This window comes from Narcine bancroftii, chromosome 4 (assembly GCF_036971445.1).
Source record: "Narcine bancroftii isolate sNarBan1 chromosome 4, sNarBan1.hap1, whole genome shotgun sequence".
In the NCBI taxonomy this organism is placed as follows: Eukaryota; Metazoa; Chordata; class Chondrichthyes; order Torpediniformes; family Narcinidae; genus Narcine; species Narcine bancroftii.
Window position 1 is genome coordinate 88,165,065 of NC_091472.1, and position 15,696 is coordinate 88,180,760.

At 42.1% G+C, this 15,696-nt stretch overlaps 1 protein-coding gene across 1 annotated transcript in view; it reads right to left on the reverse strand.

The window, feature by feature from the left end:
- Nucleotides 1–510: 510 nt before the first annotated feature.
- Nucleotides 511–15,696, reverse strand: part of apmap (adipocyte plasma membrane associated protein) — a 37,081-nt gene continuing 21,895 nt past the window's right edge. The window contains exons 6-9 of the mRNA XM_069931872.1: nucleotides 10,056–10,230; nucleotides 5,885–6,019; nucleotides 4,475–4,667; nucleotides 511–1,948 (exon numbers count right to left, since the gene is read on the reverse strand). Coding sequence (XP_069787973.1) covers nucleotides 1,739–1,948; nucleotides 4,475–4,667; nucleotides 5,885–6,019; nucleotides 10,056–10,230 — 713 coding nt within the window. The 3' untranslated portion in view covers nucleotides 511–1,738. The remainder of the gene's footprint in view (nucleotides 1,949–4,474; nucleotides 4,668–5,884; nucleotides 6,020–10,055; nucleotides 10,231–15,696) is intronic.

Sequence of the window (15,696 nt, forward strand, 5' to 3'; positions counted from 1 at the left end):
AAGGCAGATTCAATTGGCATCCACTTGAAAATATCGTTGCAGGGCTATGGGAACATGGGTCCAGCTGGGTTCCTCTTGCTTAGAGCTGGCATGGACCATTTTGAAGAATGTGATTTCTATGCATGTTAAACTTGAGTTTCTAGTGTGAGCCTCAAGCTACAGATTTCTGATTAGAAGTAAATGCCTCAACTTTCATGCAGGATTAAAAACAACTGCTGTAAAATTGTACAGGCAGAATGTTATATATGTGCATTTAATACCATTCCCCAGGGTAGGAGCTATGGAGAGGTTGCAATGTACTTTACCCCTCAACCTTCTGCATTCAAATTATGCTAGAGGTCAACAGTTAACAGAAATCAAATTTTCCCTAAATGCTGTTTTTTTCCAGTACCTGGTCTTGGAACAAGATTTCAGTCAGGGTGTAATAACCACAACATCCATGTCCATGCATTGATATTTCTGACAGTAAATTATGAACACACAGGAGTAAAGAAAAACAAAGCTCCTCAGTTCAGCTCTGTCTACCTTTTTTAATGAACAATGCAAAACAAACAAGCCACAGTTTTACAAATCTTTACGAAGAGCTTATAACATCTGAATGATAAATGATTAGAAGTGCAATCCCATATGTCCCAAGATAGAAAGACAGACTTAAGGATGCAATTCACATTATTTGGGAATGTGACTAGTGAATACTTCGGTTTCATATAATTATATAGCCTGCAATTTATACAATTATAAAATTTAAACTTAACAATTTATCCCCTCCAATATAGATAGTTAAGCAAATAAAACATTCAGATCAGAGAACATTAGCAACCTGTTCACAATAGTTTACACACTTTAATCTGCTATCTGAAGGAAGCAAATTCACTGTTGCACCTTTAGGGGTTTATGCATCTGAAGTACTACCAAATGTTACAATATAAAAGACAATGGTGCAAAATTTGGAAAAAATATAAAAGATTTAGCTCATTAAATGTATATGATATCATCTACCACTTTACAAGAGTAGAGGGCATTCCCTAGCTATGCATTGCCCCTAATTAGATCACAAAGACATTTCTGCTCACCACAGAGAAGAAAATGTTGGTCTTGAAATAAACTCAGCAGTAATTTTCTGGAATAATAGCTGGATTCTAAGGGTTACATTCATTCTCTGGAAATTTCAAAGGACAAGGATCAATTTGATTGAAGTTTCAATATTAATGACTGGTTGGAGAGAGAAAAATTCCAGTTGGTTGGAGAGACTAGAACTATGGAGCATCATCAAAAGGAAATGAATGAGGAAACCTTTCTACCTGAGAAGAGTGGTAGTATTTGGAACAGCAACTAATGATAAGCCAATTATTCTATTTAATTCTGAGGTGGTCAAGAAAAATATCAAATTAAGTTGAACAAAAAAAAGGAATCTGGGGCAAGAACACATCCAGAGATAGAACACAGATCAGCCAAGAAAACCCTCAAGGGGCTAAATCCCACTTCCAATCATTCTTTTCCATTTACTCAGAGGAATACAAGAGTCCTTCCTCTTCACCTGCTTGAACAATTGGGAGAGGAAGCCTGATCATCAAAATGACAAAAAATAAAATATATTGAACATTTACATATTTAATGATTGTCAAAGCAGGACAACCCTCATAAATACGTTAGTTTAAATATCAGCTGGTAGATGGTCTACATTTGCAGCTGCACAATGACCTTCAGCAACAATATTTTTTTGTTCTGTGCCAGAATGTTAAGCCTTATTGAGATCCAGGCGACAGAGGAAAGGGGAGTAGTAGGAACCCAGATACAGATAGCCATTATGCTCACTGGCCTCACTAACTGCAGGCACCACAACTCCATGAGGATCATGGAAGCTCCTCCTGATAGATCCATCCTCATTCAGTTCCAGTACAAGGCCATACTTGGGCACAAATTTCATGGTTGTCTCCTGATTGAACAGCTAAAAATAAATAAAGATTGGTAACTATTCAAGAAATTTGAGGGAAGAAAAGATACTGGTATCTCCCTTTTTACAAAGGGCTATAATTCAAGTAAATGTGTTATGGAAGAAAACCATAAATAAACTATTACATGAGCAGCAACTTTGGGGGAAGTAGGAGCAAGAACAATACAGCATATTGTTATATGGTGGTTTGTACAACTTTCCTCTTTGCAAGTTGCCACATTTCCCAAATTACATTTTAACTTTGTTCAATTCTCAACCACGACCTTGGAACCTTGAGTCAGAATATGCACTGAATTCTCTTTGGAGATGTTTTAAAAGCCATATGTCACACACTGTTTCATATTTATGTACTAAGGCAAAACCTATTTTCCCATCCACTCCAGGAAAGGGCACATCAGATCACCAATATTTGTAGATTTTTTTTCTAGCCAAAGTAGTCCATTTGGGCTTCATTGTATAAAGTGTTAGGGAAAAATTAATCACATTATCCATACCCAATATTTTTTTCAGGGATCTTAGAAATGGCAAAGTACATTTGGATTGGGCAATAGGCAAAGAAGACAAATAAACTTCAAGGTGAAAAGTATTTTGTAAACTGCAATGATCTAGGATAGAAGGGAGTCCAAATATACAGGTTATTTCTGTTCACTAGCCTTTATTTAAAAACCTTTAGAATATTGACCTATGTCTCAAGAGTGAAATACAAATGTGCAAAATGTCTCACATTTTATAACATTTACAATCTCACTAGCAATTTATAAGCTACTTTTTGAACTAGAGACACTTAAATGTTCTTACTTCTGTCGAAAATATGGCTGTCAACATCCCACAGACTGCAATATTAACCAGAGATTCTGTTTTGAATGATGCTGATCACAAAATAAATTTTAAATTTTTATTGAGATCTGGGCTGGAACCCTTCTTTAAAAAAAATGTCCAAATGTATGTATCCAAATTAGAAAACAAATAGGGCTTCAGTTGAGATTTTGCACCTCAACAAAAGAGAACTCTGACTCAATATTCCTTCTATGCTGAACTAATTTTTATACTCCAGTGACTGGAGAGAAGATCAAATCTACAACCTGACTCCCAAATGACAGAATGCTACCAGAGTGTTTGGGAATTGACATAGAAAGTAAATAAATCTCATTCTAGAATAGTGGATTCAGACCCCAGCACCACAGAAAAGATCCTGGAAAGGAACAGAAATGGCTTTGATTTTTGAACAAGACAACTTGAAGATGATTCAAAGAAAAGCAACCACAAACAGAATTCCACTCTACATGGTACCCCAAAGCCAATAACAATTAAAGGGAAACTGATTACACTGGACAACAAAGATTTTGCTTCCTGAACACTTTCGGTGTATTTTATGGATTTTGGGCTGTTGATCACAAAAATCACCTTAGTGAGTTCCTGTCATATTTTAAGTCTACAAGTATATTGCCCTCAAAGCATTCAGTTTTGGTCATTCCAAGCATGCCTGGGCAAGCACTCAGTGCAGGTGCGAGGCAAATCTTGTCTTAGGCCTGGAAAACATTTAAAGAGGTTGTTGAGAATTTCCTTGGCAACTATAGAGCACTGAACTACATCCAGCTAATTGACAATATGTTTCAAACCTACAAAACTATGAAGTGCAACATGTCATTGAAAATTCATTTTCTGCATTTGCACTTGGACTTTGTCCCTGCTGATCTCATAATTTTAGGTGGACAGCTCAATTCTCCACCTCATGATCTTGTCATTTTTGATTTTACCCCACTGTTTATTGTTAAACATAAAAACCACGGCTCTCTGGTCCGTCAGCAGGGTGAATGGTCTGCTTGTCAAGTAGTGCCTCCAATGGCATATGGCGTCCACTATAGCTTGTGCCTCCTTCTTGATGGTGGAGTGTCTGCATTTGGGGCCTTGGAGGGTGTAGGAAAAAATGCCACTGACCTGCGTGTTTGGTTCGGTGTTAATGTTTCTCCAACTTCCTACATGATACAGCAAATCTGAAATTATCTTTTAGTTCAGCTTGAAGTTGTCTATCAAGATGCCCCATTTTTCTTTCAGGAAGCAAACCTTTTGAAAAAAATTTGTTGTCCAATGTTATTTGTATGTTCACCTTTAGCACTGAAGGATGGATGAACAGTGATGTTGCAGGGTACAGGGCATCAAAACTGAAAGGAAAATGTCTTTCTCGTTATCTGAACACTGTACTATAAAGGCACCTAGTTTTATGCCAAGCAATATTAAGACCAGATAGATTTTGTGAAACATCTGTGAGTTGTAGCAATGAAAACTGAGTGAAGGGTCATACAAATTTGCAAAAAAGAAAGATTTTAAAAAAAAGATTCTGGTTATCTCTTTACAGAGCTTCCAAATGGAGACCTTAAGCTTAACAAAAAGAACCAGGATGTCCTGCAGCAATAAAAAAATCCATCAAAATTTAAAGGAACATTGTGCTGCACCTTTGATTTGTTATGAATATTTTGATCTATTTGCCTTGCAAATCAGCTTAATCAAAGAATTTCCTACCTTGAAAATCAAATTCTTAAGCCAAGGCCTGGGAGCAAGGAAATCCATGACCGAAAAGCCAGGATTTGGTCGTAGTGTTGCCATGCCTACCCAATAACCTCCAGAACTGCTTGGTCGAATATTATCAGGAAGACCAGGAAGATTGTCAAAGAATATATCATGCCCACCTTTTCTCAGTCCAGAGATGTGATACCTGGAAATGGTACAAAAAAATTAAACAGAACACAGCACTATCAGACATTACTTCTCAGCAGGTCAGTGACTCAGCTAGTAACAATAAAACACAAGTGGAGCAGGCCACCAGGCCCCTCAAGCCTCTCCTACCATTCATTATCATTGTATTTTGCTGGCTTCAACTCTTCTATGCCAGTTCCTCATATCCCCCATTTTCTTGATTTTCCAAATATTTATCTCACTTTACAAATTTGTTATTATCCTCCAATAGTCCTATGCTTTGTGGATTAAACAAACTTGTTGACCTCTACTGATAATCATTTGTTTATTGAGTTAACAATTCTTAATGAAAGTTACAATAAGGCTTCCAAGTCAACTAAAGTAAATCCCAGTTTCTAGTCAGGAACTCATGGCACTCACTGAGTGCTTTGAGAGTAATTTTCAATAATGACTCACAATCTAAGAATTATAGTTTTGCAGAGCAATGCTAGGCATTTCCCTAATCCATGGATCTGGAGGATTTTCAGATAGATTGAGGTTGAATGGCTCGTGTACAATATTCGCACTAGAGAGTGGAGATTTTTATGCAATCTTCCTGCAAGATTCAGTTTGCATATTCCTGGACTGGTTTAGATTGCTTGAGAGGTATCAGAGAGGAATTTTCCCTGGAGTGTTTTGTGTAATACCTTTGACCCAAGTTTTGCCTGGATTTCTGCCTGTTCCAAGATAGCAGTGATTGTGGATGGACAAGAAAATATTTCATCATCATAGTCAGCCATCATGATGCAAACCAGTCCTGATGATTGCTTGGCCTTTTTCTGCCTGTCCATTTCAGATGTACACAAATGAAAACAGGAAGAAGCTGGCAACATGTCCAACTGATGAAACTCCTGAGAGAGAACATCAGACATATATATAACCTCATCATGGATACCTTACAGATTAATACTGGATAGTTACAGAAATTATTCTGGAATTTCAATGAAAATTTTATTGAAGCGACAGCCAAAAGCAGAGTTGATAAGAAACCCAAAACAGTTTTGCTTCTGTTATTATCTCCAGGAAGCAGCTCTTCCACAAAACTGAAAGAGCATTTAATCTGGACCAAAACATGCCATATATTATGGTCAAGTGTAGTGATAAGTATATGACTTTCAATACCAAATAATTTTAATGTAATTTTCCCCTTAATCCATCAAAAGACTTGTTCACAATGCATGATCATTTTATTCTCACCTTCTAATTCTGGCCATGGTGGTCTCAGAGACTAAAACATAATCTTCAGCAGGAGAGAGCTGGACTCCATTTGCAAACCTTATGTCATCCATTAGAACCTCCACTTTCTTAGTTACTGTGTCATATTCCATCAAACTACAAAAAGAATAAGTGTCCATTAGACAGTGTTACCAACAATAAGGATGAGGATTGGGATCCAAACGAGGTTGAAACGCAAGGGACTGAGAACTCCCCTACCATACACATTACTGCTGAATGTCCAGTCTCCGGAGAATAAAAGTGACAATCTGAGGGCAAGGCTGTTTTATCAGAGACAGGTAAGACCAATCTCAGTTATTTGCTGCACTGAGACCTAGCTAACAGAGATCACACACAGCATTGCTATCCAACCAGAAGTTTTCATCGTCATTGTGTGCTTATGCATTAATAGTGGATGGTGCACAGACATAGAATTTATGTCGACATTCTGCTCCACTGCCTTGGAGCAAATCTTGATTAAATACAACCCTTCTATCTACCCCGAGAATTCTCATCAGTGATTCTCACCAGAGTTTATATCCCTCCCAATGCTGATTACAAACAGGCATTTGCAAAGCTTCATGATATGGTCAGTAAAAAGAGATAGTCCTCCATGAGGCACTACGAATCTTGGTGGGAAATTTTAGTGGGAGGTCTGTCTCAAGAAAACCCTGCCCAACTGCCACTAGCATGTAACCAGCTATACCAGAGGTTTCAACACTTTCAATCACTACTACACCAAGATAAGGAAGACCTACCGTTTTTTTCCTGAGACCGCATTTTGGCAAGTTGGATCACCTGGCTATGCTCCTTCTTCCTTCATATAGACCTAGGACTCAACATCCTACTGTGTAATTGGATCCATGATTTCCTCACCTTCAGACCACAATCAGTAAGGACAACCGGAGGAGAGGAGCATCTGAGGAGTTCTTAGCCCTCTACTCACTTTACACATATGATTGTGTGGTTCAGTACAATAACAACACCATCTACATATTTGTTGATGATACCATGGTAATTTGTTGTAAAAAAAGGGGTGATGAGTCAGCATAAAGAGAGAGTTTGAAAACTTGACCGAGTGCTGCACCAATAACAACCTCGTACAAAGTCACTAAAACCAAGGAGCTGATTATTTACTTCAAGAAGAAAAGCATGAGATGTATAATCCATTGATCACTGAGGGATCAGAGGTGGAGAGGGTGAGCAAATTTAAATTCTTTGCAGTCTCTATCTCAGAGGATCTTTCCTGGACCCAACATACTAATGGCATCATGAAGAAAGTGTCTCCACTTCATCAGGAGTTTGCAAAGATTTGGTATGATATTGGAAACCCTGGCAAATTTCTACATATGTATGGCGGAAAGTGTGCTGACTGGTTGCATCATGGTCAGGAATGGGGGCACAAATACCCCAAGCATAAAGCCCTGAAAAAGGTAGTGAGCCCAGTCCAGCACATCATAGGCAAAACCCTCCCCACCACTGAGAACATCTACAGGGAATGCTGCCATCAGAAAGCAGCATCAATCATCAAGGATCCGCACCACCCAGCACACATTCTGTTCTTGCTGCTGCCATCAGGAAAGAGGAGTAGGTGCCACAAGACTCACACCATCAGGCTCAGGAACAGCTGCTACCCCTCCACCATCAGATGTCTCAACAGCAAACTCAATCAGGGCCTCACTTAAGGACTTTTACTTTGGCACTTTATTGTTTTTTTTCTCTCTGTATTGCAGTCAGTTTGTTTACATTTCTTTATTTTGTTACGAGTTATAACACACACACACATATAAATAAAAATGTTTTTAAAAGAGATAGATTGTGGAGTGTTTAGTGCAGGTCGCTTCACAAAACAGATACTTACTCTTCACATCTCATTTGAAATGCAGGAGCTTTGCTAAAGCTAGAAATGCAGGCACCAGTGGCTTTGCAAAAGACAATGGAACTGCTTTAGAAGGAACTTCAGAAGTAGGTGGAAATGGAACAAAGTTCGGACTCAAGTGTTGATAAAGAACTTTCAAGGATTGGATTTGGAGCCTTGGAAGTGGGGGGGTGAGTTCTGGTTTTTATAAGCAGAGAAAGAAAACAGGATTTTGAGAGAGAGAGAGAGAGAGAGAGAGAGAGAGAGAGAGAGAGAGAGAGAGAGAGAGAGAGAGAGAGAGAGAGAGAGAGAGAGACTGAGTTCAGCCTGTTCAAAACCCTTGTAGTCCTTACAAGAGGAAATGGTTGGCTAGAGTGTTTCTCCTGAAATAAGGGAAACAAGAGGAGCTCTGTGGTGATCTGCACTACCAAAAAGTGTAATTCTGCCTCACCCACAGGAAAAAAAGAATCTCAGCTTTTTATGTGATGTCATGTATGTACTTTTGACAATAAATAATTCTGAAATAAGCATAACTCAATAATTAAAATGTTGAAAAAAGGTAAAATTCAGGTTATTACCATTTTTAGTGTGCAAGGATATTTGTTCCTATATCACTAACCAAACAGTCCAATGGGACAAGAGGATTATATTTCAGAGTTGAAGAGTTATGGTGATACAGTCACAATATTCATGCTGACAATCAAGTACAGTTCTTACACCATTTTCATTTACAAGCACCTGGGCTGCAGCCGACTATGCCTTTTGATTCATGTGCTCATCCAAGTGCTTCTTAAATGTTGCGAGTATCTGTCTCCATGTCCTCAGGCAGCACATTCTAAGTTCTGCTTCTTATAAAAGTTACCCCCCCCCCCACCGCAAGATATCTTCTTGCCCCCAATATTAAACTTCTACCCTCTATAATGTTGTGTTCTTCTATCAGGTTCTCCCACATCCCTTCAGATGCCTTTGAGGAAGTAACGAGAGATAAAGGAGAGTCAGTGGATGTTGTTTACTTGAATTTTAAGAATGCCTTTGACAAATGCTGCAAATGAAGCTGCTAAACAAGATTGCAGCCCATGGTATTACAGAAAAAATACTAGCACGAATAGAAGATTGGCTGACTGGCAGAAGATAAAGAAGGGGAATAAAGGAGGACTTTTCTGGCTTGCTGCCAGTGACTAATGGTGTTCCTCAGATGTCTGCGACTTTTAAGGTTACATGTAAATAATTTGGATAACAGCAGATGACTTTGAGGCCATATTTGCAGGTGCTACAAAGATAGGTGGAGGGGTGGGTAGTGGAGTGGAAACAAAGTCGGAAAAGGGATCTGGATAGGTTGGGAAAATGGGCAAAGTGGCAGAATGAATACAGAGCATGGAAGTGTCTAGTCATGTACTTTTGTGGAAGGAATAAAGAAAAAGACCATTTTCTAAAACTGTCTTGGAAAACAATAAATATATCATTAATTCAGCTTCTTAACTGACATACTGTACAAGAAGCAAAAGAACAGAAATGTCAAAGAGGTCACCAATCTCAAATAAAAAAAATCAGAAAATGCTGGAAAATTTATTGTCAGGTTGGAAAATGTAACTGATGGAAGGGTCCAGCTCATTGTTGTATTCACAATTTGTGATCTACAGAAAAGGATTTTAAAACTAGGCAAATTGATAACCAATTAAGAAATAAGCAAAAAGAGTTCAAAGCAGAAGTGATAAAAGGTCTTTGGCAGTATTCACAAGTGAGAAGGCCTACAGCAGATGCAAGAAAATGAAATATCTAGAAGAGAAAGAAGCACATTTAGAGTGAGCAAAGTAAAAAGTGCCCATGTTAGTTGATGAATGCAATGCCCAATGTGATCAGGAATTAAACTGACCAAGAAGTTTCTTTGTTTCAATCATTGGCCCAGTGATCCAATTAAAATACAAATACCTTGCGCATTAAACAAACATGCTGAAGAAACTTGATATGAAGTAAAGAATAACCAATGTCGGGCCTGGGCCCTCTTGTTGATTCTGTAAGAGGTGATGATGAGGGGGTGGATAGATTTATACCAGATTTTGACAGGGAAAGATGAACAGCCAAAATAAAAGTACCTCCGACAATTAAAATTACAGCTGGTTCCATTTATTGATAATCATTGTGTTGATGCAAAGATCTTTCATTCATTGCCAACTGATGCATTCCCAGCATTAGATGGTTCATCCAGGAGAACAAACTAAAAAGGAACAGATGCTAAACTAGCTATAAAAGCAATATACAGTCATTCCAAATTAGCAACAAATTGAAAGTACACACCGTCCATCAGCAGTACCCTCCATCACGAGATATCTATTGTCTCTTCTCTGCCACTTGGTGCTAGAGTCTGTGAAGTAGATCTTTCTGCCGTCCTGAGTGATACTGAGGTCATTTACAAATGCCATTCTTTTACCCTGAATTGCCTTCTGAGCAGAGACCAACATCTTCACTTCACCTGGAATTATTTACATAAAAAATTTGTTACTTATATTTAAACCCATAAAATGTGAGCATTATTATTAGTGGGTTTTTTTTTTTTAAAACAATCGTAACCCACCAAATCCTGTCTACTTAAATATACATGTTCAAGTTACCACACACTATTACTATAGAAAGGAACCCAAGTTTATTTTATAAATGCAGGTTTTTTTCTAATCTTAAAAACATAGCTATATACTGTACTTATTCTAATAGGGAAACATAAAAGCTGCAATTGAGCAAAGAATTGCTCGAGGGACTTAGCAGATCACACAACATTCATGGGTAGAAATGATCAGTTTTAGGTCATGATTATGATTAAAAAAGTGAAATACATAGGTAAAGGAGGAATAAACCCATGGGAAGACCCAAAAGTGAGAGGGTATAGGACAGAGAGTATGAAATTGAAATACAGGTAAGAGAGCATTAGGAAGGACTCACAACTACTTGGATTATCCCTTCTCCCAATTTTCTTGCCTCAATGGTTCCCAGGATGAGGCCTTCTACCCCAAGACATTCCAAAATAACTTTATTAAATGTGAATTCCCCCTCACTGTCATTGATAAAGCACATACCTGTGTGTGTTTTTTTTTAAATATACTACTGTAGTGGGGTTGATACAGTTATAGCTCAATGTTGAATGAAGACTCGCACACCAAGGGAGTGTAATCGATTCTGGCTTTATTGTGCTGCTTTTCATAGGCTGTGTCACCACTGGGGTGTGGCTTGAGTGAGGCCGCCTGCAAATTAGAACCCTTGCGATCCATTGGCGGTGATTAGTCGATTCGACTGATATTCCTGTGGCCTATGGAAGCGGACGTCTCATCCCGCGTGCTGACTACCCAATCATCATATTCGATGGCCGTTTGCTATGTGGGACTGCGGGCCACTACATGATCTCCATCCCACCCCCACCCAGTGGCGATCAGGACACTGTCCTTTAGCAGCTGACCACTGTGCCATGGTGTCAGGTGAGTAACTGGCTGGTTAATGTCCAACTGGGCTGGTTTCAGCCAGTCGGTCATGAAGGTCTCTTCCCTGCTGCCAATATTCAATACACAGGTAGAGCCATTGTGCGTGACGACGTGGTATGGCTCTTCATAAGGCCATTGAAGAGGTGGCCAGTGGCCCAAGCATCAGACAAATATGTAGCGACAGTCTGCAAAGTTCTTTGGGACAAAGACGCTGGCTTGCCCGTGAGCTCTGGGCTTAACTGGGGCCAGTAAGCCCAGGCACTCGTGCAGTCAAGACAATGTGGCCACCAAGATCTCTCCCAAGTCCTTGGAAGCTGCCACGAATTCGCTCAGGATGACTAGGGGCACGCCATAGACCAACTCAGCAGAGGGTGCCTTGAGATCCACTTTCAGGGCGGTGTGGATGCCTAGCAGGACCTAAGGGAGTTTGTCGGTCCAATTCGGTCCGGTGAGTCAGGCTATCAGAGTTGTCTTCAGGTGCCTGTGGAACCTCTCCACCATCCTGTTGGCCTGCAGGTGGAATGCTGTGGTATGGTGGAGGTAAATCCCAAGGGCATTTGCTAAGGCAGTCCACAGGCTGGATGTGAATTGGCCCCCCTGTTGGATGTGAAGTGTTCAGTAATGCCCGTACACATCTCCAAAGAGATTTCAGGTAGTGGTACTGCCTCTGGCCATCTAATCATCCAGTCAACCATGGTCACAGATAAAGTGCACCTCTGGATATAGGTAGGGGTCCCACAATGTCCATATGCACGTGGCTGAAACAACGGCGTACTGGTTCGAAGGGCTATGGAGGGGCTTTAATGTGGGTCAGGACCTTGGATGCCTGCCACTGAGTACATGTTTTGGCCCACTGAGTGACCTCTTTACAGAGGCCATTCCAGACGTACCTGTTGGCCACCATTTTAACAGTATTCCTGATAGCGGGGTGAGTCAAATTGAGGACCGAATCGAAAACTCACCTCCTCTATGTGACCGGAATGAAGGGCAGTTTACCAGTTCAGGTGTAGCAGAGCAGCGTGCAATTACCTGGGGCGATCTGGATGTCCTCTAGTGCAGGCCAGTAAATGCCGTCTGGTATGCCGGCATGTCAAGGTCTGCCTACTGCGCATCCACCAGGGCCGCATAGTTGATACCTGGGGCGGGGTAATGCACTGCTAGGATAGCTGGATGGGATAGGGCATTGGGTACCACATTGGACTTGTCAGCGATGTGTTCTCTGTCAGTCGAAAATTCAGATATGCAGGACAGGTGCCACTTTTGCCTGGCTGACCACTGATCTGACACTTTGCTGAAAGCAAAGGTAAGTGGTTTGTGGTCTGTGTAAATTTTGAACACTGTCCTCCAGGAGGTAACGGAAATGCCAAATTGCCAGGTTTAACACTTCAGCTCCCTATCAAAAGGTACTGTACTTGAGCTCTGGTGGCCTGAGATGTTTACTGAAAAAGACCAGTGGCTGCCACTGTCTGTTAACCAGTTGCTCAAGTACACCTTCGACCGCCATGCTGGAGACATCTACCGTGAGGGCAATCGTTGGATGCACAAAGAGGGTAGCTTTGGCCAGGGTGTCTTTGGATGCTTGGAAAGCCTTTTTACTGGGGCCTGCCACAAGGGGAAATACCGGATTCATGATGCAGGTACAAAGCGATGATAAAAATTGACCATACCTGCGAACTCTTGCAGTCCCTTCATGGTCGATGGTCCGGGAAAGGAACAAATAGTGTCCACTTTGGTAAGTAACAGCCTGGCCCCATGTTGGTCAATGCAATGGCCCAGGAAATCAATGGTCTCTCGACCAAACTGGCACTTGGTCTGATTGGTGGTTAAACCAAACTCACTTAGCCTGGAGAACAATAGTCTTAAGTGAGCAGCGTGCTCAGTGCAGGTGTGGGTGGCTATTAAAATGTCATCGAGGTAGTAGATGAAGACAAAGTGCAGATCCCGGCCCACTTCGTCCATCAACCTCTAGAAAGTCTGAGCCCGAATGGCTTGTGGAGGAATTCAAACAATATAAAGGGGGTTACGATGGCAAATTTGGGAATGTCATCAGGGTGGACTGGGATCTGATAATAACCCCTGATGAGGTCCACCTTAGAGAATATCTGTGCCCCTTGCAGATTAGCAGTGAAGTCCTGGATATGGGGAATAGGATACTTGTCAGGCATGGTGGCCTCATTTAGGTGGTAGTAGTTTCTGCACAGCCTCTAATCTTCTGCTGCCTTAGGTACCACATGGAGGGGAGAGGCCCATGGGCTATCGGAGCGCTGCACAATGCAGAGATCCTCCATCTTTTGAAACTCTTCTCCAGCCAGATGGGTGGGGGGGGGGGGGAAGAGATGCCACACCTTGGCGTGGAGGGCCCTCCATAATAATTTCGTGTCTTAACCCTTGTTTAGATTCTGCTGAGTTCAAATGGGGCATAGTGATGGAGGGGAATTCCACTAAGACTCAAGGGAATCGTTGACAGTACTCACTAAGTTCAGATGGGGGTTAGTAAGTGCCCTTGAGCAAGGGTGTCTGAAATGTCCGGGCATGTACCAGCCGACACCCCTTAATCTCCACCAATAGTGAGTTGGCTCTCAAGAAATCAGCACCCAGTAACAGTTATTGTATAGCTACCGCCGTAAACTTCCAAGTGAATTGTTTGTCCCCAAAGGAGAGAGAAATTGTACAGATGACAAATGTGCAAATGTTGGAGCCATTTGCTGCTCGAAGCTTTCGGCCCTCCTTGCTGCTGCGAGCCTCTAGGCTGGTCGAGGGAAGGATGCTGTACTGTGCCCCGGTGTCCACCAAGAAACCAGCCCAACAGGGAGTCTTGGATGTGGAGGAAGCTATGCAGTTGGCCAGTTGTCACAGCCATCAACGACAGCCAGCCTTGGCATTTCGCTGGAACGCGCAGGGGGAGCGGCATCGACAGGCCTTGGAATCCCACCACTGATGATAGAGACAGTGCTGCTCACTGGTGGGGTGCGTTGTTCAGTCGGTGGGCAGGCTTCCTGGCTGGGCATTGCTGTCGAGGTGCCGTCACCTGTTCAAGTGAAGCACAGGCATCCCTCTTCGCTACCCATAGCACGTCTGCTCAGGCAGCTATCCTCCTGGGGTCTAAGTCTTCCTCTGCAACGAGCAGACGGATATCTTCAGGCAGCTGCTCCAGGAAGATCTGCTGGAACAGTGGGAAAGAGGTGTGGTCATCATTGAGAGCGAGCATGTCGTTCATGAGGGCAGAAGGGGCTCTTTCCCACAAAATGTTGATGTGCAGCAGTCGGGCTGCACACTCGTACTTAGAGCCCCAAAGTGTGGGTTAATAGCTCCTTGATGGCCACATACTTCCCTTGCTCCAGGGGTTGCTGGAGGAAGTCGATGATGCAGAATGTGGTATCTTGATTAAGGGCATTGACCACGTGGTAGTAGTGTGTGTCATCTGCCGAGATCAGGTGAATAGCAAACTGCGCCTCGGCCTTTGGAACCACAACGTCCAGAAGCCAGGCAGCTTCAGCACTACAGCGTTGATTGTTGGCTGTTCCTCTGTCGTTGGGTCCAAAGTGCCATTTGGACCAATCGGGGTCACCACTGTAGTGGGGTCACTAAGTAGAAAGAAGACTCATACACCAAGGGAGTGTAATTGACACTGACTTCATTGGGCTACAGCTCTGCTTTTTATAGGCAGCCAGCCGTGTCACCACCAGAGTGTGGCTTGAGTGAGGCCGGCTGCTGATTGGCTGTCCCAGATGCGGATTGGACTCCCCTGCAATCCACTGGCTGTGATTCGACTGCTATTCCTGTGGCCTACGGGAGCAGGCGTCTCATCCTGTGTGCTGCCTACCCAATTGTCATGTTCGATAGCCGTTTGTTGTGTAGGCTCGTGGAGCAGGCCACGGGCTGCTACACTACCGATCTTACTCAGCTCACCCCCAGCAGAACCCCTCTAGTCTTCACCTTCTACCCCAGCATCTGTATTCAACATATTATCTTCTGCATGATCCCACTTCCAGCCATATCTTCCCCTCTCCACCTCGCAGGGTCAAGTCTCTCCCAAACTCCCTTGTCCACTATTCCCTCCCCATCCAGCTTTCCATCCCCTTGGAAGTAACCACGGAAAGTGAAAAACATCCCTAATCTCCCCCATCACCTCTATCCAGGGCCATAAACAGAACTTGCAGGTGAGGCACAGCTTTGCATGCACATCATCCAATCTGATCTTCTGCATTGGGGAGACCACACTTCAAGTTTTGTAAGCAGTTTTGGGCTCCTCATTCAAGAAAAAGTGTTGACATTGGAGAGGATTCAGAGGAGGTTCACAAGGGTGACTCCAGGAATGAAAGGAGGAGCATTTGGCCTGTACTTGGAATTTTGGATAATGAGGGGGTTCATTTTAAATGTTGAAAGACATGGACAGAGAAGATGTAGAAAGATTGTTTCCCATGGTGGGAGAGTTAAGGACAATAGGACATAAATTCAGGATTAGTATG